This window comes from Nothobranchius furzeri, chromosome 4 (genome assembly GCF_043380555.1).
Source record: "Nothobranchius furzeri strain GRZ-AD chromosome 4, NfurGRZ-RIMD1, whole genome shotgun sequence".
NCBI classification, from domain to species: Eukaryota; Metazoa; Chordata; class Actinopteri; order Cyprinodontiformes; family Nothobranchiidae; genus Nothobranchius; species Nothobranchius furzeri.
Window position 1 is genome coordinate 9,550,462 of NC_091744.1, and position 23,622 is coordinate 9,574,083.

Sequence of the window (23,622 nt, forward strand, 5' to 3'; positions counted from 1 at the left end):
CTAAATTGGGGCGTTTTGAAGACTTCAGTTCCCTTCAACATATAACTACTTTCCCTCTCTACAAACAATTGCTGAATGTTTTTTGGCAACACTCCTATATTAGCTTTATACATTGTATGCATAATTCTCTAGTCGACCAAATCATGAAATTTCATTACTTTATATTTTATAAATAACAGGAAAGATGGAACTCTACTGTGATTATTATTAATAATTATCAAAGCTCTTTTCTTCAAAATAAAAAATGGTTGTGTATAAGTTCTATATGCAGTTCCCCAGATTTGTACACAACAAATTAAATATGGATGAATCAGTTCATTGTACAATGATAACAGCCCAGCGCTATTCAGTAAAAACTTCACATTACTCAACACTGCAATGGCTTTGGCCATTTTACCTTTTATATAACCAACGTGTGATTTCCTGGTTAGAGCTTCTTTTTCTTCTTGTGCTTTGTACTGACGATCTGTGAACTGAAAATGCTAACCGCTAGCATTGCAGCTAACAGCTATAAAGCAGGTAAAGAGTGCCCCCTTGGACACCTACCCGCTCCACAAAATTATCGAGTGTGGTTTTTGGTCAACAAAGGGCTTCAGAGTGGTGTCAAATATGAAACTTAAGTTTCTAACTCAATAGTTACTGAGATCAATGTTAAAGCTCTAGCTTAAAGTTTAAAAAACTATCCAGTGGTACTTTAAATAAACACATCTTCTAAGTTATGAGAATTTTAGACTTGTATCCAACCTGACAATGGCCTACAAGATTATTTATCTCTTATCGTCCTACCAGCTCTGTGAGATCTACAAGAACAGCCTCTATAAGTGTGTATCTCCCTCTATATACTTCGTCTGTCATCTTTGAGGAAATCTGCTGTCTCCTACACAGAGATGCCGAACAGGAATGTGCTAGTGGCCGACAAACAATTGCCACTTGGTCAAAAACTAGAAACTTCTTGCAAAATCTTCCCTTAAAAACACACAGCTTTGTAAGCTTTTAACCACAAAACACACTGTTTATTTGAATGTTTTGGGACTCTGTTTAAATGTATTTACTGTGGTACCAATAACTGGATATGTTTATGTGAAAATTTCATTGGAATTTTGTGTATGAGGTTATTTTAAAGGTCAACTTCACAGAGAAACCATTTTTTACTGATTATTTCTGATTATAATGGGTCATTCTGAGTTTTTCATTCAGGCTGAACATGAAAACAGTCTCCTACACTTATCTACTGCATTAGCTTCTGAGAGCAGTGAAGTGCTGTAGAGGGTAACAGAATTGCTGCCATGTTGGATGGATCTTTTCACTCTCCAAACCCAACAGGAGTGAACGCTGAGTGAAGAACTGTGCCTGTTATTGTGCTGCCTACGGTTGCAACAACCGGCGCACTATTGAAAACAAATCACTTGTTTTGTTTACTAGTGACTTTTCTAGCCCACCTGTTCAGATTTTATATTTTAATTGATTTAATTTGTTTTATTTAATTTTATTTATTTTTTAACTATCATGAAATGTCTGATTTTATAAAAAGGTGTTACAAAAAAGTGTTTTTAGTTTGGTAAACACCTTCCTTAGTAGAAATAAATGCACTGTTGGTGAATAAAAGTCCATCCGAGATGGCGGCTTGCTGCTATGCCAGCTTAAATAGGCAGCGCCAGTATACATCACATTTGCATATGATGTCTGTGATCTTGACTAGTAGAAGCAAGCCATTAGCATAATCAACTCCACCAAAAGGACTTTTCCAGGCTTTTTTATGGAGATAAAACATCAGTGTTGCAGAGCAAACTGTCAGAGTTGTGTTGCTGTTAAGCAATCAGAGGGGAGATGTCCAAATATCAGGAAAACAGACCCCAAATCCTGCCATCTGAAGCTACTTTCTAACCTAACTTTAATTTCTCGATGCTGAAACGGCTCACCAGAGCTTTTTTTCCCCAGAGTATGATCGCAAGGCATTCTTTCCTACTAGAGACCATTTCAAATGTATCAAAAAATGAGCTTTAAGGGCTGGGGTGGGGTGAGTGTGTGTTCTGTTCTTAGTCTGTCAGGACTGCAGATGTGAATTGGGCCAGCAGCTCACTTGGGTACGATGCATCAAATGCCAACATTTATGTTTAAAATTGTAAATAGTCTCTAACAGTACTCAGTGGAGTCTCTTCTGAAATAGGAAATGTGAATACAACTTTCTTATTTATCATGTCACATGTTCTTTGATCCATTTTCTATCCTTCCAGCACTTTTAACAATCTAGGCGTTAGTTGCAGCACACTGTGACATTTATGTCTGAGCATTACTGCTTTTAAGGCAGTGGTTGGTGAGCGCATCAGAGCCTTTTGCCTGCACAACTAGCATTTTGTCTGAGGTGTAAAATATCAGGTAGAATTCAGCAAGATTAGCTGCAAACCTGAAAAACTGCAACACAATTCACCTTCAAGGGAAATTATATATTTGTGTTAGATGTTGGAGCAATCAGAATGAGTGAATTTCCTCACTGTTGTGTAACATCCAGCAATGGTCAGTTTTAGGTACAGTTTGACCATTCAACATCCGGTCAAAAAGGAGACACGAGACCGCATGTGTCCCCTTTAAATCAGCCTGCCTTCATCCCATCAGCTGGAGCTCAGAGCCTGTCTGCAGCTCAGAACACAGATAACGAATTGTCAACAATAATGTTCTCTCCTCAAGGTCTCAAGGCTTCCCTTATCGTTCTACAGGATTCTTCATGCCTCTGAATAAGTGAACACTCGCAGCCCGGATCAGTTGCTAAATCAAAGAATGACTTCCTAAATTAAACATGAACTTCTAAGACCTATAAGCTAGATAATCATTAAATAAATGCTTGTTTAGTGCTACTTATAATAATTACAATATAATGAAATGTTTCATTAATCTGTGCTCAATGATTGAAGTTTGAAATGAATGTTATGCTATGATTACAGTGATTGATATATGTTTCAGCATGTTTATATGACAAGGTCATCACCATTCACACTCACACAAGAACAAAGTAAAGTTAAACTCATGACACATAGATAGCCCTTTACCCCAGATCAGAGCATCCGATATCAAGGAAGGCATGTTTCTGAGTTGTCTTGGTAACATTCCTCAACTTGTCAACCTCTGGTTGGCTACACAAATCATAACATGAGAACATTAAAACTGGATCACTCTGGTGATTCATCAGTTCAGTTCAGCTCAGCGGTTCAGCAGTTCTAGAGAAAGCTTCAGACCAACCGTCTGAAGCAAAACCCTTTTTAACCCATCAAAGCTTTTGACACGTTGTCAAAATCTTTTCGCACCTGCAAAGCTGATACAGCAACAGTTCCTGCAGAACAAGCTGATATTGTTTAGACTCCTTAAGAGTCCCAGACGCGCGGTTCCATCCATCTGTTGTGACCTGGAGACAACTCTAAGACTGGTCTAGTCGTGCCGCAGTTTCTTCCACGGACCTCGGTGCCTGGAAGTCTGAGGACTTCGACATTCCAGATCTATCACGAGGGTCTTCGAGTCGGTATGTAGACATGACCGATAGCGTCGGATGTGTTTTTGATAATAATCAACTTCATAGCTTAACGCAAACCAAATTCTTTTACATCCAGAGCTCAGCTCTCCTAGATATGGAAGTTCTGATAACATCGCATTCACACATAGGTTCATATATCACAGTAAATGCTTAGATAACTTGTCATGTTTTAATTGTTTGTAAAATAAATTCCTACTTTTATAAACCTGACTCTTTTCTGAATCAAAACAAAGTGTTTACAATCCCTTAATAAACAAAGAATCCTAGAATCTTCTGATAAACACACAACAACCAGCAGGGCTCTTTTGACTTATTATTTGCATCTACTGTAATGACTTTATACTGTAGATGGGTTTTATCTATTTCTGGGGACTGTTTATATTTTCCATACTTGATAGTATCCTGAAAATTTTAACTGTGTTTTTTTAACTAGCTGTGTACCTTATACCTGCCCCCATACTCTATAGCACTTTCAGATTACTTCTGTAATGTAAAACACATTATAAATAAAATGTATTATTTTATTATTATTATTATTATTATTTTTAGCAGCTGCAAGGGGTGCATTCCTAGGGACGACCCTTGCTCTAAGGGCTGCAGCAATCTGGTGCAGGAGTGTGATGTTTCAGTCTCATGAAGCAGCTGTGTGATAAATGTTGAGAAGAAGCAGCATCTTCAAACAGGAGGAGATACAGGAAGCCCGCTACAACATCTAGAAAAAGGGAGATATGAAGAAGGAACGGAGGAGGAACCGTGGGAGCTGCTTACAATCTGGACATTTTAGTGAAAAATTCTTCAGTGCAACAATATTACCAACAACAAATTTTTTGGGATTTACAAACAGTAGACACATTTTCAATTTATCAACTGGTTACAGTTGTAAAAACTTTAAAATAACATTTGATTTTATTTACAGTAGATGTAATGAACATGTATGGTACAAAGATTATTTTGTGATAAAAACTTAGCAGAAAACATGATATGAAGTCATAGAAGAACTTTAGCCTGCTGTGCTCACATTCGTGTGTGTGTGTGTGTGTGTGTGTGTGTGTGTGTGAGATAAATGATATGTGATTTCATCTGGGCAGCACTCATGCATGTCCTGGCCTGTCTGACCATCTTTCTCTTTTTAGACCCTCTGAGTGTTTATGTGTGTAAACACGAGTCGACTGATTGCTACACACATACACAAAAATAACGCGTGTGTGTTTGATTACAACATGTGTGTGTTTGGGAATCCTGCTGCTGATCCCTCAGATTAAATCCAGATGTGCGTTTAGATTTTCCGTCAGGTGCAGAGCAGTTGGCATAATTTAGTATTTAGTTTGTCATGCACTTGGAACAACGAGACATTATATGTAAACGAGCTTATAATGAAAATGCAAGCAGACCAGTTCTGTAACTGAAACACAACTATGACGATGCTCATTTAGACAGAACATGGAGACTAAATAAGATACATTTTGCTTTTATTTAGCAGCATTTTTTAGCTTTTTCATTCCCCACCCACATCAAAACTCCACGCAGCTGGAGAGGTTTGTGCAACGTTTGTGCTGATTTGTGCCATTTTGTGTCTGAAATATTCAAGATGATGTAATAGGTTATTCAGGGATCACCAACCCCCTTAGGAACTACTTTTTGAGTCCTATTTATGCTGATTTTTGCTCTTATTTAATTGTTTTGGAAATCTTTAATTGAGACTGTAAAATTTCACTGATAGTAAAGCGTGAGCTACTCGTGACAGACGGCTATTTTGTGCAGTTTTAATGGAGAATATGAAATGTTCTTAACTTTTCAGCTTTCAATAAAGTGAATCATTTCCCACACCCAGATAAATCTATAATCAGAAATAGAAAAAAATATGAATGAAAAATAAAAACAAGGCTCAATTCATTACAAGTAAAAACAATCATCATGCATGTTGAACTTTACTGACCAATACAAACAAAGGCTCAAAGTAATTTGTAAGACATTTCCAGCAGCAACAGGTCGAAAAGCATCAAATTATAAACATTATTTACACGAATTAGCACATTATTAACGCCATAGACCTCAGATGTCATCATTCAGATAAGATATGTGATAAATAAAGCTATATAGAAACAGGTGCACTAACCACTCCGCTTTGCGTGAATTTCTGATGGGGGGGGGGGGGGGGGGGGGCAGCTTCACTTGTCCATTTAATTATTTTTTTGCAGGTGCAGCGTGCGTCGGGGCCGCGCAGGGCCGCGCGCCCCGGCTCCTGCCCCTCCCACCCCCGCAGCCTGTTTAACAGCTCGCTGAACAGCGCTGTTAGCCCATACACCCGCAGCGCTCGCGGATCCAGGCTCTTCAGCGAGTGCGCTGCGCTGATTTTGGTTGAAACTTCGTGTCCACGCGGCTGTGCAACAAAAGGACGTTTTTTTCTTCACATTTCTAGAGCTTTGAGTTCAGAAACCAGCTGATAAAAGTGGATGAAGACTTTAAGCCGAAAGCTTCACAGCTGCGGACTCTGAATTAAGACTCTACCAAGGTAAGCTTCTCATGCGCGCGCCTTTAATGTGAAGTGAAAGCTCAGTGCGCGCTTTTACGCACTTTGGATGCTTAAGACTTTAACTTGACCACACCGCAAACTTTCTAACCACAGAGAGCTGCTGCCAGTGAATTAAAGAAAGATGTGGCGTTTTTAATGAAACGAAACGTTGACAGATCCATCAGCAGCTCCCGGCGGGGCGCACGCCAGGATCCGTGGAGTAGGACGCGCCTGTAGGGACTCAGATATGTGGAGGCTGGATTAGTTCTTATCTCAGTCGCGGTAGTGCCGAATAATTTGGATTATAGGTTGTTATCTGCGATTTCCTCGGGTTCTCTCTGACCTTAGGCTGCTTAAAACCTCTCTTTTCGGGTCAGAGAGATGATCTGATTTGCTCTTTTTGCAGTTATTCGCTCCGGTTTTCTTTGTTTTCACTGTCTTTTAAAAACGTCCCAATCATTCTTTAATAACAACATTTAAAACAAGTTGATCTAAATCAGCAGGAACATGAGGTTTGATGAGGGGTTAGATTGACAGACGTGTTTTCTAATATTAATTAGAAAATGCAAAGTTTGGCAATTTAGGGTTTTTGGGAAGGTTTAAACCTGTGGTGGGCATTAAGCTAATAGAAAAATATTGACTTTAATTAAAAATTTTAATGAAAATCATAAAGTTTTATAAAAATGTTATTTCATGAGTCATTTTTGCGTATTGATCTGTTGTCAGAGCACGTTTTAGTTCTGAGGTGTGATGAACTAAATTGTAAAAGCAATAAAAAAATCTAAAGAAAAAAGGATGTTTGAACAGAAAACAATTTATTTTTGCATTACTGTTTTATTACACATAAAATGACATTAGTGTTATGATTCAGTTTCAGTTTATGTCGAAATCCTAGATTCTACATTTGATTTGTCTATAAACTTGCTCTGTTTGGTGATTTATTAGGAATACATCAGAGGATTTTCTGCAAAGCATGCCCAAGATGTTCATTTGATAGGAATCAGACAGCATTTTGCTCATCGGGACCTTTTGCCTTTGCTGTGAGGAGTTTTGAGGCGCTAAGACAAACTCATGATGGAATAAGAATGGGAAAAGCAAAGAAAGGTGGAGACAGAGGGATGGCTCAGCGAATGTACCTCAGGACGAGAGAGCAAACCAAACATTCTTCCCTCCGTGTCTTGGCAATTTAATTAAGGTTTATGAAAGATGCTGCAGCGAGCACCTCGAGATGAAGGCTTAACCCAAACTACCCTCCCCTGTTTTCAACCTTGGACTAATCCCAGGGGTCAGCTAATAAGTGTTCAGGTCATGCCACCATGTCAACAGAACAGGACAGAACGCAAAGGAAAGCTCCTCGATCAGAGACTTAATAACCCCATGAGAGAAGTTAAGAGCTACAAGGTGAAGAGTTCTGGATTAGTGTGTGTGTGTGTGTGTTTGATATTCGACATAGATATATATATCGAACGATATGAAACAAATAGCTATTTTTGTCAATCGTGTTTTCTGGTACTTTCAAGTAACATAGATATCAGAATATATTTCTAAAGATTCATTTTCGAAAGCTGAACACATGAAACATCAAATAACTGTTTTGGATTGATAAAAGAGGTTTAATCTAAACTAAAACCATCAATCCTTAGTGGAGAACAGAACTCAATAAAATAGGTGTCAAAATATCACATCTCAAAATCTCTGCTTGGTTTAAATGTAGCTTTTTTATGAATAAGCATAAAAAATAAATATTAGGAGACAACCTTTTTATATCAGTGAAAATTTAAACAGCTTTCAAAGAAAAAAAATCTAAACAATAAAACAGACATCATCTAGTTTCAGAAAAGGACCAAAACTGTAATTCTTAATGTTCTCTGTAGCATTTAACTGTAGCAATCTGTTGTGCATGAATCAATTAGTTTAGTCTGCTGAGATCGGTTCGTGTTTGGTCTAGACTTTCATATAGTAGCTGCTACAAGCCAAACTATGTCCCCCCGACTGAACTGTTCAGTCCCTTACTTTCAACCACGTCATTGCTTGTGTCCTTCCTCTCCTTATCTCGTTTGAGGCACTGATATTTTCTGTTTTTACTAGCCATTGTTGAAGTTTTTAGTGATGATTAAAACTCATGATAGCACAAATGGCTTTGCCAACAACTTAAGTATCAGTAGATGCAGTGGTGTTCATGGTTGGAAATAATGGTGGAGTATTTATTTGACACTGTGTTTTGCCCTCGTTCTGCCATGGCTGCTAGCACTTTAAGATCATCGACACAACACGCAGGTGAATTTAGCCTCCTGGAGTGAAGGCCAACACAAAATAAGAGTGTAGAACTGCTAAGTGGTAAATGACAAACAAATTTTCCATTGATTATGCTGACACTGTAACTGGAATTCCAATTTGACTGAATGCACAGCCATGCATTAAAGCGATGGTAAAAAAACAGGTTGTGGTATAATAATGATGCAAGTTCTTCCCCCTGGACTGCTCTACCAGTGTATCCACCTGACACCCTGTGTATTTGTCTGACGGGTTATTAGCAAGGACATTCTGATTAAATGTTTGGAGTTATGTTGGATAACAGTATCATTTCTTTCACTGATCTTTTTTTTGTCTGGGTCTGAACTTTCTGTTGAGCACATCTGGGAAAGTTTAAGGAAGCGAAGATGGAGCAGACATCCAGCATCAACCCCTTTTGTTCAGCCTTTAAACTGATCTCTGTTTGTTCCCCTGACTGTTTTTTCATTTGAGAGATTCAAAACAAAATCAGTTCATCTGAACCTAATAACTTTGTAAGTTTGGAGAGGTTGTTGTAGAATCTGTAATTCAGGGGTAAAACATGGAAACCAAAGAAAGAGTTCTGGTGTTTGTGTTAGAAGTGACGGAACTTCTGAATGCATTTTTGTCTATATGAGCTTGAATCCAGCCTAATTACGTTTCTGCTTTCAGCACCAAAAACCGACTCACGTACTCACGTAACGTCTAAAAATTCCTCGACATAAGAAGAATTCTAGACTCAATTATCACGCAGCAGGCTGAGGCTTTTCATGCCCACCAGAATGGAACCGGCACTTTGAGTTCCTCATCTCCACAGGCCGGCATGGTTCAGGACTTGTCACTTCTTTACCAACTCATGGAGCGCATCCTTAAACATATTTTTCAGTCTTCCTCACAGGCTGCTGTGTAAACATGGTGGTTCTGCAGTAGGAGGAAGGAACATCACAAACAAACACACACACACACACACACACACACACACACACACACACACACACAAACAAACAAACAAACAAACGTGAACCTCAGAATATTCTATGGCACCAGCAGACAGAAAACTCCAAAACCAGATCTAATTATGCTTTAGACATGAAATCAACTTAATTTATATTAGATTGTGTTGTTTGATTGCTAAGAAAAAAACATTTCTTTTCAATAATTTGACCCTTTGAACATAATCTGCCTCTTATATTAAAATAAACATTTTTATTTGTAGCTCAGAAGTAAAATAAAATGGAGATTACTGCGTGTCCCTCTTAGCTTAACATGCCCTTTTAATTCTGACCCACCTGAATACATTGCTCAGTGCGATTTTGTGAAAAGGATCAGAACAAAAATCAAACCTATTAAAGGCGCACTTGTCAGTTTTACTTGCTTATAGCACCCTTTAGTGTCCGTTATTATTTACCTGTTGTCAAAACAACAGTGAAACTTATCTCCTCTCTGTGTGTTCGTCTTTTTAACACCTTTATCTAAAAGTTGAAATGTCTCCTCAGCCTTCATTAGAGTCTACAGGAGCAGTTTATCACTAGATTAATATCAGCTGTGTTTATGTTTATGATTCATGTTTATGATTTATTCAATTCAATTCAATTTTATTTATATAGCGCCAAATCACGACAAGAGTCGTCTCAAGGCACTTCACACAATAAACATTCCAATTCAGGTCAGTTCATTAAGCCAATCAGAAATAATATTTCCTATATAAGGAACCCAGCAAATTGCATCAAGTCACTGACTAGTGTCAATGACTTTACAGCAATCCTCATGCCAAGCAAGCATAAAGCGACAGTGGAGAGGAAAACTCCCTTTTAACAGGAAGAAACCTCCAGAGAATCCTGGCTTAGTATAACACACACACACACACACACACACACACACACACACACACACACACACACACACACACACACACACATCCCCCACTACAATGACCTTATAGACACAAAGTAATGTGTCTATAGTTATATTGTGATGTCTTAGTTAATTTTCTATTTGGTGAGAGATAAACTTTATTGTATTTATCCTAATGAATCTATAATTAAACGGATAAACTAGCAGTAGCACATCCAACGTCAAGGAAAGCAAAAAGTTATTATCAGGAGAGGGAGAATGTTTAAGTGGTTAGCAGCAGTGTGCTAGACGTTGGCCCCCTCCATGAGGCCACCACAGCTCAGCAGAACATCATTGTAGCTTCTTCTGGGGAGAAAAACACTTAGAGAAAAAATAAAGTTAACAGCTGAAATTGCAGAAAATAATACAGTTAAAGAGCAGATTGTAGAAGAAAGTAGTAGAGTGTGAAAAGTGGTCAGTGTGTCCTCCAGCAGTCTAAGCCTATAGTAGCATAACTACAGAGATAACTCTGGCTAATCTATCCTATTTAGATGGAGGCATGTTGGAGTCAGGGCAAGGGAGAGCCGTCTTTACTGACTGTACACTCCACCTCCCTCTGCTCCCCCACTTCTCCAGATTTAGGTTAACATCAGATTTTAACTATAGGCCCTATCAAATAAAAATGTTTTAAGCCTAGTCTTAAAAGTAGACAAGGTGTATGCCTCACGGACTAAAGCTGGGAGCTGGTTCCACAGGAGAGGAGCCTGATAACTAAAAGATCTGCCTCCCATCCTAATTTTAGATATTCTGGGAACCACCAGTAAACCTGCAGTCTGAGAGCGAAGTGCTCGGTTAGTAACGTATGGAACAATCAGATCACTGATGTATGATGGAGCTTGATTATTAAGAGCTTTATATGTGAGAAGAAGGATCTTAAAATCTATTCTGAATTTAACAGGTAGCCAATGTAGGGAAGCTAAGACAGGAGAGATATGATCTCTCTTTTTAATTCTCATCAGAACTCTAGCTGCAGCATTTTGGACAAGCTGAAGACTTTTAACTACATTCTGTGGACTTCCTGAGAGTAATGAATTACAGTAATCCAGTCTTGATGTAATAAATGCATGAACTAGTTTTTCAGCATCACTCCTGGAAAGGATGCTTCTAATCTTAGCAATATTCCGAAGGTGGAAAAAGAAAATCCTACAAACCTGTTTAACCTGAGATTTGAATGCCATGTCCTGGTCAAAGATAACACCAAGGTTCCTTACTTTGTTCTTGAAGATTAATCTAATGCCATTCAGGTCAGGTGATTGACCAAGCAATTTCCTTTTCAGGATTTCTGGTCCAAAGATGAGAACTTCCGTCTTGTCTTGATATTAAAGCAAAACGTTTAGAGTCATCCATTTTTTTATGTCCTCAAGACAAGGCTGTAATCTACCCAACCGATTAGGTTCATCAGGGTTAATGGATAAACTGAGTATCGTCAGCATAACAGTGGAAGTTTATCCCATGCTGTCTAAGGATTTTACCAATTGGGAGCATATATATAGTAAAAAGAATTGGTCCAAGCACTGAACCCTGTGGTACTCCACAAGTAACCCTGGAGTATGAAGACGATTTGTCATGTACATTTACAAAATGGAATCTGTCAGACAGGTAGGATTTAAACCAGCCTTGCGCTGTTCCTTTGATCCCTACAACATATTCTAGCCTTTCTAAAAGAACATTGTGATCAACTGTGTCAAAGGCAGCACTGAGATCTAACAAGACTAGAACAGACACAAGATTCTTATCTGAGGCCATGAGAATATCATTTGTAACTCTCACTAACACAGTTTCAGTGCTGTGATACTCTCTAAAACCAGACTGAAATTCCTCAAACAGAGCATTAGTGTTTAAATGCTCACATACTTGGATGGCCACTATTTTCTCCAGGACTTTGGATAAAAATGGAAATGGAAATGGTTAAATATTGGTCTATAATTCATTGGGTCATCTGGATCCAGAGAAGGCTTCTTAAGCGAAGGTTTGATTACAGCAACCTTAAAATCCTGTGGTACATATCCATTTACTAAGGATAGATTCATTATAGCTGGGGGCAGTAACCAAAGGAAATGCTTCTTTAAATAATTTGGTTGGGATTGGATCCAAAATGCAAATTGAAGGTTTAGAAGCTAATATTTTTGATAAATCTGAAAGCTCAACTGGATCAAAACGGTTCAAGCACAGATGAGGTTCTGCAGTCACCTCTGATGCTGCCTCACTTACTGAGGAAGAAGAAATCGCATTAGGGAGGATGCTAAAGATTTTGTTTCTAATAGAATTAATTTTACTTGTAAAAAATCCCATGAGGTCATTGCTAATGAGGGCTAAGGGAATAGATGGCTCAGAGCTATGATTCTGTGTAAGTTTAGCAACTGTACTGAAAAGAAATTTAGGATTATGCTTATTCTCCTCAATTAATGCTGAGAAATAAGCAGTTCTAGTTTGTCGAAGCTCATTTTTATAAAGCACAAGACTATTTTTCCAGGATAGCTAGGCCTCCTCATGGTGCGTAGAGCGCCATGTTCTCTCCAATTTCCTAGAGTGTTGTTTTAAGGCTCGTAAATGAGAATTAAACCAAGGAGCCAACTTCCTGTCCCTAATTACCTTCTTTTTTAAAGGGGCAACGTCATCTAATGCCACACATAAAGAGGAATTAACATGATGAACTAAGGCATCAATTTGTGAGGGGTTAGAACTGAAAATATTATCCTCTGCTACATGCCTCTGAGATGCTGAGGACAATAAAGATGGAACAGTTGATTAAAAGATGCAACTGCGTTGTCAGATAGAGACCGACTATAGTGAAATTTACTTTCATGTCTCGAGAACTCAGTTATAAAAAACTCAAAGGTTATCAGAAAGTGGTCCGAGAGGCCTGGAATATGTGGAAAGATCGTTATTTCCTCACACTCTATGCCATAAGTCAGCACAAGGTCTAATGTATGATGGCAGGAGTGGGTGGAGCTATGTATTCTTTGAGTAAATCCAATTGAGTCTAAGATATTACTAAAGGCTACATTGAGGCTATCATTTTCAATGTCCACATGAATATTAAAATCCCCCACTACAATGACCTTATCAGTATTTATCACCAAATCAGATAAAAAAATCAGAGATCTGATCCAAAAACTCAGAGTAAGGGCCTGGTGAACGATATAAAACTACAAACAAGAGTGGTTTTACAGTTTTGCAATCTGGATTAGGAAAACTAAGGATAAGATGTTCGAACGAACTGTAGCTATTAATTGGTAAGGGACTGATTAATAAGTCCGAATGAAAAATGGTTGCTACTCCTCCTCCTCGCCCTGTACTTCGAGCAATATGATGATTTAAATAATTTGAAGGAGTCGACTCATTTAAGCTAACACACTCCTCAGCCTCCCTGGAAAGGTCTACGCCAAGGTACTGGAGAGGAGGGTCCGATCGATAGTTGAATCTCAGATAGAGGAGGAGCAATGTGGTTTTCGTCCTGGCCGTGGAACTGTGGACCAGCTCTATACCCTTGCAAGGGTGATGGAGGGGGCATGGGAGTTTGCCCAACCAATCCACATGTGCTTTGTGGATTTGGAGAAGGCTTATGACCGTGTCCCCAGGGGCACCCTGTGGGGGACGCTCCAGGAGTATGGGGTGGGTGGCTTTCTGTTAAGGGCCATTCAGTCCCTTTACCAGAGGAGCGTGAGTTTGGTCCGCATAGCCGGTAGTAAGTCGGACCTGTTCCCAGTGAGGGTTGGACTCCGCCAGGGCTGCCCTTTGTCACCGGTTCTGTTCATCACTTTTATGGACAGAATTTCTAGACACAGCCGTGGTGTGGAGTGTGTCGAGTTTGGTGGCAGGAGAATCTCGTCTCTGCTTTTTGCGGATGATGTGGTCCTCCTAGCTTCATCCAGCTCTGACCTTCAGCTCTTGCTGGGTAGGTTCGCGGCCGAATGTGAAGCAGCTGGGATGAGGATCAGCACCTCCAAATCTGAGACCATGGTTCTCGACCGGAAAAGGGTGGCTTGCCACCTCCGGGTCGGGGGAGAGGTCCTACCTCAAGTGGAGGAGTTTAAGTATCTCGGGGTCTTGTTCACGAGTGAGGGTAGGAGGGATCGGGAGATCGACAGGCGGATTGGTTCGGCGTCTGCAGTGATGCGGACGCTGAGCCGATCTGTCGTGGGGAAGAGGGAGCTGAGCCAGAAAGCCAGGCTCTCGATTTACCGGTCGATCTACGTCCCAATCCTCACCTATGGTCATGAGCTTTGGGTAATGACCGAAAGAACGAGATCGCGGATACAAGCGGCCGAAATGAGTTTCCTCCGTAGGGTGGCCGGGCTCAGCCTTAGAGATAGGGTGAGGAGCTCGGACATTCGGGAGGGACTCGGAGTAGAACCGCTGCTCCTCCGGATCGAAAGGAGCCAGTTGAGGTGGTTTGGGCATCTGGTCAGGATGCCTCCTGGATGCCTCCCCGGGGAGGTGTTTCGGGCATGTCCTGCCGGCAGAAGGCCCCCGGGTCGACCCAGGACACGTTGGAGAGGTTACATCTCCAATCTGGTCCGGGAACGCCTTGGGGTCCTGCCGGAGGAACTTGTGGACAAGGCCGGGGAGAGGACGGCCTCGAGCTCCCTAATTGGGATGCTGCCCCCGCGACCCGGACCCGGATAAGCGGAGGAAGACGAAGAAGACGAAGTAGTCCTCTTGCTGCAGCCAGGATTCTGTGAGAGAGAGCAAAGAGATCTGATTATCACAAATCAACTCATTAACTAACACAGTCTTAGAAAAAATGGATCTAATGTTCAACAACCCACATTTAATTTTTCTAGTTTTCTTCGTCTTCGTCTTCTTCGTCTTCGTCTTCCTCCGCTTATCCGGGTCCGGGTCCCGGCACGGTCATAAGCCTTCTCCAAATCCACAAAACACATGTGGATTGGTTGGGCAAACTCCCGTGCCCCCTCCATCACCCTTGCAAGGGTATAGAGCTGGTCCACAGTTCCACGGCCAGGACGAAAACCACATTGCTCCTCATCAATCTGAGATTCAACTATCGATCGAACCCTCCTCTCCAGTACCTTGGACTAGACCTTTCCAGGGAGGCTGAGGAGTGTGACCCCCCTATAGTTGGAATACACCCTCTGGTCACCCTTCTTAAAGATGGGGACCACACCGGTCTGCCACTCCACAGGAACTGCCCCCCGATGACCACGCAATGATGCAGAGACGTGTCAACCACGACAGCCGTACCACATCCATAGCCTTGAGATACCCAGGACGAATCTCATCCACCCCCGGGACTCCGCCGTTGTGTAGTTGTTTGAGTACCTCAGCAACTTCTGCCCCTGAGATTTGACAGTCCATCCCCAGGTCTCCCGGCTCTGGCTCCTCCTTGGAATGCACGTAGGTGGGATTGAGGAGTTCCTCAAAGGATTCCTTCCACCGCCCGACTATAGCCCCAGTTGACGTCAGCAGCTCCCCATCCTCACTGTAAACAGTATGAGCGAGTTGCTGCCTCCCTCTCCTGAGGCGCCGGACAGTTTGCCAGAACCTCTTTGGCGCTGATCGATAGTCTTTCTCCATGGCCTCACCAAACTCCTCCCACGCCCGATATTTTGTCTCGGCAACTGCTGCACCCCGCTTGGCTATCCGGTACCTGTCTGCTGCCTCCGGAGACCCACAGACCAGCCACGCCCTGTAGGCCTCCTTCTTCAGCCTGACGGCTCCCCGAACCTCTGGTGTCCACCAGCGGGTACGGGGGTTGCCACCACGACTGGCACCGGCCACCTTACGACCACAGCTAGCAACAGCCGCCTCGACAATCGCAGAGTGGAACAAGGCCCACTCGGACTCAATGTCCCCCACTGCTCTCGGGACGTGGTCAAAGCTCTGCCGGAGGTGGGAGTTGAAGACCGTCTTGACAGGTTCTTCTGCCAGGCGTTCCCAGCAGACCCTCACTATGCGTTTGGGTCTGCCAGGTCTACGCGGCATGTTCCCTTGCCATCTGATCCAACTCACCACCAGGTGGTGATCAGTTGACAGCTCCGCCCCTCTCTTCACTCGGGTGTCCAAAACATACGGCCGCAGGTCAGATGATACGACTACAAAATCTATCATCGACCTGTGACCTAGGCTGCCCTGGTACCAAGTGTACCGGTGGGCATCCTTATGTTCGAACATGGTGTTCGTTATGGCCAAACTGCGGCTTGCACAGAAGTCCAATAACAAAACACCGCTCGAGTTCAGATTAGGTGGGCCGTTCCTCCCAATCACACCCCTCCAGGTCAAGCTGTCATTGCCCACGTGAGCATTGAAGTCCCCCAGCAGGACAATGGAGCCCCCTGATGGAGCACTATCTAGCACTCGTCCCAGGGACTCCAAAAAGGGTGGGTACTCTGAACTGATATTTGGCCCATAAGCACAAACAACAGTCAGGACCCGTTCCCCGACCCGAAGGCGCAAGGAAGCTACCCTCTTGTCCCCCGGGGTAAACCCCAACACACAGGCAGAGAGTCTCGGGGCTAACAAAAAGCCAACCCCAGCCCTCCGCCTCTCACCCGGAGCAACTCCAGCAAAGTAGAGTGTCCAACCCCTCTCCAGGTCTCGGGTTCCAGAGCCAATGCAATGTGTCGAGGTGAGTCCGACTATATCTAGCCGGTACCGCTCAACCTCTGCCACAAGCTCCGGCTCCTTCCCCGCCAGCGAGGTGACGTTCCATGTCCCAAAAACTAGTTTTCTTGTCCGGGGATTGGACCGCCAAGGCTCCCGCCTTGGTCTGCCACCCAATTCGCATTGCACCGGACCCTTCATGTTCCTCCTGCGGGTGGTGGGTCCACAGTTGGACGAGCCCATGTATCCGGTTCGGGCTGGGCCCGGCCGGGCCCCATGGGCGAAAGCCCGGCCACCAGGCGCTCGCTCACGGGCCCCAACCCCAGGCCTGGCTCCAGGGTGGGACCCCGGTAACCCCCCGGGCCGGGTACTCCGACTCTTCGTTTTAACCGCCATGAAAGATCCTTCGAACCGTTCTTTGTCTCACCCTTCACCTAAGACCAATTTGTCATGGGAGACCCTACCAGGGGCACTAAGTGCCCCAGACAACATAGCTCCTAGGATCATTAGGGCACTCAAACTCCTCCACCACGATAAGGTGACGGTTCAAGAAGCTTTAGTCTTGTATTAAATTTGTTTACACATCTCTACCCATATGAATAAGATAATATATCCTACATTCATATTACTAAATAAAAATAAAACAGTACTGACACATAAACAGCTTTTTTATAATTAAAACGTCCACGTTGGCCGGTAATCACCTGGATCTGGCTAATGGGGAGCCTAAGTCTCCTCCCCTTCTGGCTGGCTCGTGGGTCACCAATCAAAATAAAAAAACAGATTGTTAGTGAACTGGGCTATAAAAGTTATTTTCTTGTCTTTCTGGGCTTTGCCTTACGCCCAGATGGCGCCCGGTTCAAGGAGGAGTTTCTAGTTTTCTGCTCAGTTGAATTTGTTCTAATATTTATGAGATTTCCATGATTTGCTTTATTAAGCCTGATATTTAATCTGTGTGATTTTGGCCGTGGGCAGGACACTGTCTCTATGGGGTAGTGGGTGGGTAACAGTACAGAAGCTGCAGAGGGGTGTGTTAAACTACGACTCTGCTTCCTGGTCTGGCCCCTGGGTAGTCATGGAGGGCTAATAAAACTGGCCATGTTGCTAGAAAGAAGAGCTGCTCCATCCAAAGAGGGATGGATGCCGTCTCTCCGCATCAGACCAGGTTTCCCCCCCCCCAAATTTTTTCCAATTATCAATGTAGCCCACGTTGTTTTCAGGACACCACCTAGACAGCCAGCGGTTGAAGGACAGCATGCGACTAAACATGTCGTCACTGGTCCAATCAGGCAGGGGGCCAGAGAAAATTACGGAGTCCGACATTGTTTTGGCAAACTTGCACACAACATTAATTTAAGTGACCTCCGATTGGCGTAACCGGGTGTCGTTACCGCCAGCGTGACTAACAATCTTACTGTACTTACGCTTATCCTTAGCCAGCAGTTTCAGATAAGATTTAATGTCGCCTGCTCTGGCCCCAGGTAAACATTTAACTATGGTTGCTGGAGTCTCTAATGCCACGTTTCTGACTATGGAGCTGCCAATGATCAGAGTCGGCTTATCAGTGGGTGCGTCACTGAGCGGGGAAAATCTATTAGAAACGTGGACGGGTTGGTGGTTGCCCACAGGCTGGGTTCTATGCTTCCTGCGTACCGTCACCCAGCCATCCTGAGGTCCCGGCTGCTCGGGTTCTGCTGGAGGGTCGCTACGGGGTGGTTGTGAGCTAGTTAGCCCCGCGCTAGCTAAGTAGCTACGGCTGTTTACGGGTTTTTCAACAGCGCGGAGCAGGGACTCCAATTCCGACACCCTCGCCTCCAAAGCTACAAAAATGCTACATTTATTACACGTACCATTATCACTAAAGGAGGCAGAGGGGTAACTAAACATCTGACACAGAGAGCAAGAGATAGGAGACGGAGAAGCAGAGACAGAAGTAGCCATAGCCGTGCTGAGTCTAAGCTAACTGGACCAGCAAACTGTTCAATACCAAATAAACTGCGTGCAAACTCAAAAGGTTCCCTAAAAGCTAGGTGGAACAACAGAAAATGTGCGTTTTAGCGTGCTTATGTACTACAATAACTCAGAGATATCCTAGTACAGAGAAATTAAATCAGTTTTAGTGAGCCCCAAACACCAAACAGCTACACGTAGTGCAACACTGAAAACAGGAAACGCCTTACCGCCAGGTGCAGCCAATGATCCCTGCTGCGTGTGAACACAGTGTGTTTATGATTATTGTACAACTCTAAGAAGGCACTATACAAATACAGGTCAATTACCGTAAAACATGCAAGAAATGTGCTGGAAGCAGACTATAGCGCCAGGTATGTCGGCTCCAACAGACAGGCACTCTGAAGTTGCAAATGGGGTATTCTAGCCACAGAGGGCAGTCTGAGTGACATTCCATTAGACCTGTAAAGGGACATTTTAGCACATACTAGCTCGAGACAATGATGTAAAAATATGAAAACGTTGTTTAGTATTCCTTTAGGAAAGCTCGTTGAACAACCTCACTTTGAAGAAACAGAGAACAGTTCTGACCAGATAATGAGCTAATGGCTACTCTGACTACATACTGAGTACAATTCTGCCATCTTAAAACTATCTGAGTCTAAAACAGATCAAAACAGCTCATGCGAGTATTAGTATATAAACTTTTTTATTGCTGCAAATTGCAAAATAAAATTTATATGGTAATTTATGCAGATTTAGATTGCCATTAGCACTGAAAACGAACAAAAATGGTTTGCAAGCGCTATGTATGAAATTTTGCCCCTCACAGCTAAATCAGCAGCGCCTGTTAGCAATGTCGTCCCTACCTGCTAAAACAAATCTCTCCATCCTGAGTGTGATAGATTGAGTAAAGCCATCTCCAGCCCCCTTTTCCTCTGAGCCCCGCTCCATCTTTCTGCCCTGAGGGCAAATAGTCTGGCTGCAGACACACAAAGGATGCATGCATGCACTCTTTCATCCCCATTCAGCCACTCAGTCTACTGAGTACACACAAACACACACATACTCTGGTTTGAGCTGACAACGGCCCCAGGGCTGCAGAGCACATCAATAGACAGAGGTTTGAACTCGTGTTGCTCTGAACACCTTAAAGGGACAACAGATGAGCAGAGTTTGGAGTTTGAGACACAGAAAGTGTTCATCAGTGCTGGACAGGTGCACTGAAGGCAGTGTTGATGTGGAAGATTTGGTTTTGCCAGGAAGTCCTAGAAGCAGTTTTTACAAAACAATGGCATCAGTTTGCTGCAGCGCCGTGGCGGCATCAGAGAGCTTTTGGTCATTTTATAGGTGGTCAGATCGCGGCGGTAATGTTGCGCTATGATGTCCTTTTTACAAAAGTTTAGGCGATGGCGGTATAAAGGGGTATGGGGCAGTCTCTGCGCTGCAGCGGACTTCCGTTTAACTTGAACATAACTTGCTTTTTTATTGAGATCAAAACCGTGCTCATTAAGTTTTTTTAACAAGCCGCTCCTAAAGGTCCCACAGCCCCCCACATTTCCTGAGCAGTCTCTGTGATCTGAGCTCCAGCTGTAACGGAGATAAGCTCCAGGAGCGCTGCATCGCTCCAGATTATCATCTCAGCTGATTCTGTTTATAAAAGCGAAATGTACAGCCCGTGTTTACTGTCATTTTTAATATAGTTGCCAGCCGGATCTCGGCAGTAGATCATGACATGTGATCATGACACCTCCCTCTGTTGCGCCAAGCCGCAATCACTGTTCATAGGAAAGACAATTACCACAGTATTACGATTACCAAGCAAGGTGGAATGAACGCCGCAAAACGTAACGCAACGCCTTGCTGGCATGGAGCGTTTATAAGACGCTCCGTTGCGGTAATATTACACTGATTTGCCGGTGTGTGTTGTAAAAAGGCTTGAAGATTTTTCAGGCATTTCATGTTTTTTGTGTACATTCGTTCGTTAGCATCTTTTAAATAGAAATCTGGACCTGTTACATGTGGCTAGATGAGCGCCCAGCTGCACACAAAGATATGAAGTTAGTAGTAAATTCTCTTCATGAATTTTTAGTGACCAACTTCATCCCTCAAATATTTTCCTTTTGTACCCCCCCCCCCTCACACACACACACACACACACACACACACACACACACACACACACACACACACACACACACACACACACACACACACACACACACACACACACACACACACACACACACACACACAGAGTCACATATCTCTCCTCAGAGGCCTTTCTGCAGCTGGTAGGGGATTGTGAGGTCAAAGGTCAAAGGGTGATCCAATCAACCCACCGACCGGGACAAGAACCTAACGAAGCAGAAGAACCACAGATACAGAAATAGCTTTCTTACAATCCAGATGACAGAAATGATAAACAAAACAAACCTGTTGAGCAGGCTACATTTAGCTTGATGCAATCATTTCTGATGATGGGAACAAAAAGGATAAAAAAAATAAAACAGGCAAGACTGGGCTTGTTGAAGATCCTTAGCAGATTCTCGCCTGCTTTGTTCTAATGCAGGAGGAAGTTGTGCTTATAATGACTGAATAAACTGAAGGATCATGAATCACAGGGCAGTTTAAACGTAGAGGTGCTATAAAATATTGGGACAGCAAGCAGTTTGCACCACAAAATGTTAGATTTCAAAAGCATTTTTACAAAATAATGCCGTCAATTTGCCGCAATGCTGGTTCTACATCAAGAAGCCTTACATAAGTGGTCAGACCGTGGCGGTAATGTGGCACAATCGTTTTCTTTTCATAAAAGATTAGGTGAAGGAGGCATGAAGGTGGTATGCTGCTGTGGACTTCATTTATCTCGGACATAACTTGCATTTTACTGCGAACGAAGCCGCTATCTTTAAGTTAAATGGCTCGTGTTTACTTTCCTTTTCTCGACAGCAACTCCTCACTTGATCCTGACACCGTCCTCTGTTGCGTCAAGGCACAATCGTTGTTTCTAACCCCTTCTTTCCACCAGAGCCGTCAGCAGCATGTTACTGCAGCAGCATGTCTTGCTCACGTAAGCTGCTGCTTGGCCCTTCCCACGAGACGCGAAGCAGCAGGGGAGCAGCAGTCACCGACAGAGCACGAAGTCACACGAGTGACTTCGTCAGTAAACACAACAACAAGCAGGAGAAAACTACAACATGGCTCCAAAAGGTTTGTGTTTTATGTTCTGTCCGTTTTATAATCGCCAATGCGGACCTGAAAAACAAAGGAGACCGCTAACTAGGTGATAACTTCTCACAGGAGTTAGTAACTTTTTTTTTAAAGTAAAGCAACCGGAAGGCAGTACATTTCTTTATTCTGAAAATTTCGGGAGCTTTGCTCCATTTCCGCATCCGATTTCCTGTCTTTCCTTCCCCAAAAAAGTCGAACTTGACTCGTTTCAGAGGCGTCGCGCGTAGAAATTAGAACCGGCACGTAAGGGCCGCGACATGCTGCTCCTGAGACGCGGCCGACTCGTGCTGCTGACGGCTGCTAACGGCTCCGGTGGAAAAGGTTCTGTTGACCACAGCGGTTCCTATCAGCAGCTATGACGTGCTGCTGCAGTAACGTGCTGCTGACAGCTCCGGCGGAAAGAAGGGGTAAGAGCTCAGACAATTACCGCGATATTTCTACCAACCGAGGCGGAACGAATGCACAAAATTCATGTGATGCCATGCTGGGACGGCACGTTCATAAGACACACCGCTGTGGTAATATTACGCCAATTTGTCGGCATGGTGTGTCTTATAAAAGAGGCTTTTAAGAGACAAACTGAGCTGTCATCTAATGATTGTGGTGGAAATCATTCAGTATACTTCATTAGTTTATTCTCTGCAGGGGGGGGGGGGGATGATAGTTGTACTTTTAATGAATATTCAAAAGTACGGAGAGGAACTTTCTAAACACAAAAAAAGTTATTAAGGACATTTGCAAAACTCGCCTTTTGCATCCTTTTGTGCTGCCCTGTGGGTCTCTACTGCTTCTTCAGATGCTCCAAACAATTGCTTGGATTTAGGAATTATTAGCATAACATGAACTGTTTAAAAAAATAGTTTGGGACATCACAGTTAGAAATTTGCATAGAAACCCTCCTCACCTGTGCACACTGGAGGAGCAACAGCTCTACTCCAAGCCCCTCCCAGATATGGGAGCATCTCAGCTTATAGCAGCCTGAGCAGGAGAGATGGGTGGGCGTGGCCAGTCCTGAAACGGCTCATTCTGGAAGGTACTGAAACAAGAATAAAATAGTTAAAATGTAACAGGGATTTTGTGTAAAGAACTTTTTTATATCTTAAGAGAAAAAGTCATACTATGTCTCCTTTAAGACATATAAAATTTTAAACTAGAGCTTTTCTTTCTTTCATTGTCACATTAACTCTAGAAAATCTAGTCAACCAGTTCTGCAAAAAATGTATGAAAACCTCAAATGTATAAAGTTAAGTGAAAAAAGAACAAAACAAAAAATTTCTTTAAAAAAAAGACCATTGACATTTCCTCTGGATTTCAAATTATGCATTGTGGGGAGTTTTTATTGTTTTCATTTGACTTCAGACCCTCTGATCCCACTATAGCATCATTTGATCATGAACGTGTCTGTGGTATTTTTTAATTTGGACTTGTTGTTCACTGATGAAAACAAAAAACTACTTCAAAGAAGTGTAACATAATTTATAAGTGAGCTTGCCTCAGCTTTAACTCAAAATGGGAGTGGAAGGGTTGAATATTGGAAGTATGGGTCAAGGAAACAGAAGAAAAAACACAAACGGAAGACTTTTAAAGATAAAAATACAGCAACAGTAAGGTGATAGTTCAGATTTTCTGAGAGAATTGTGTAGAAAGCTTATGAATGATTATTACCTTACTCGCT

At 42.7% G+C, this 23,622-nt stretch overlaps 1 protein-coding gene across 3 annotated transcripts in view; it reads left to right on the forward strand.

Moving 5' to 3' along the window:
* The first annotated feature begins 5,822 nt into the window (after window positions 1–5,822).
* LOC107395821 (vasorin) overlaps window positions 5,823–23,622 on the forward strand; it is a 54,594-nt gene continuing 36,794 nt past the window's right edge. For 2 of the 3 annotated variants that reach the window (XR_011520259.1, XM_054743645.2), the window contains exon 1: window positions 5,823–6,035. Coding sequence is in view for 1 of the 3 variants with exons in the window: in XM_070550070.1 (XP_070406171.1) it covers window positions 21,634–21,926 (293 nt within the window). In the remaining 2 variants the exon portion in view is untranslated. Of the gene's footprint in view, window positions 6,036–19,277; window positions 21,927–23,622 lie in introns of those variants that run through there. The other variant, XM_070550070.1, reaches the window with a different exon arrangement.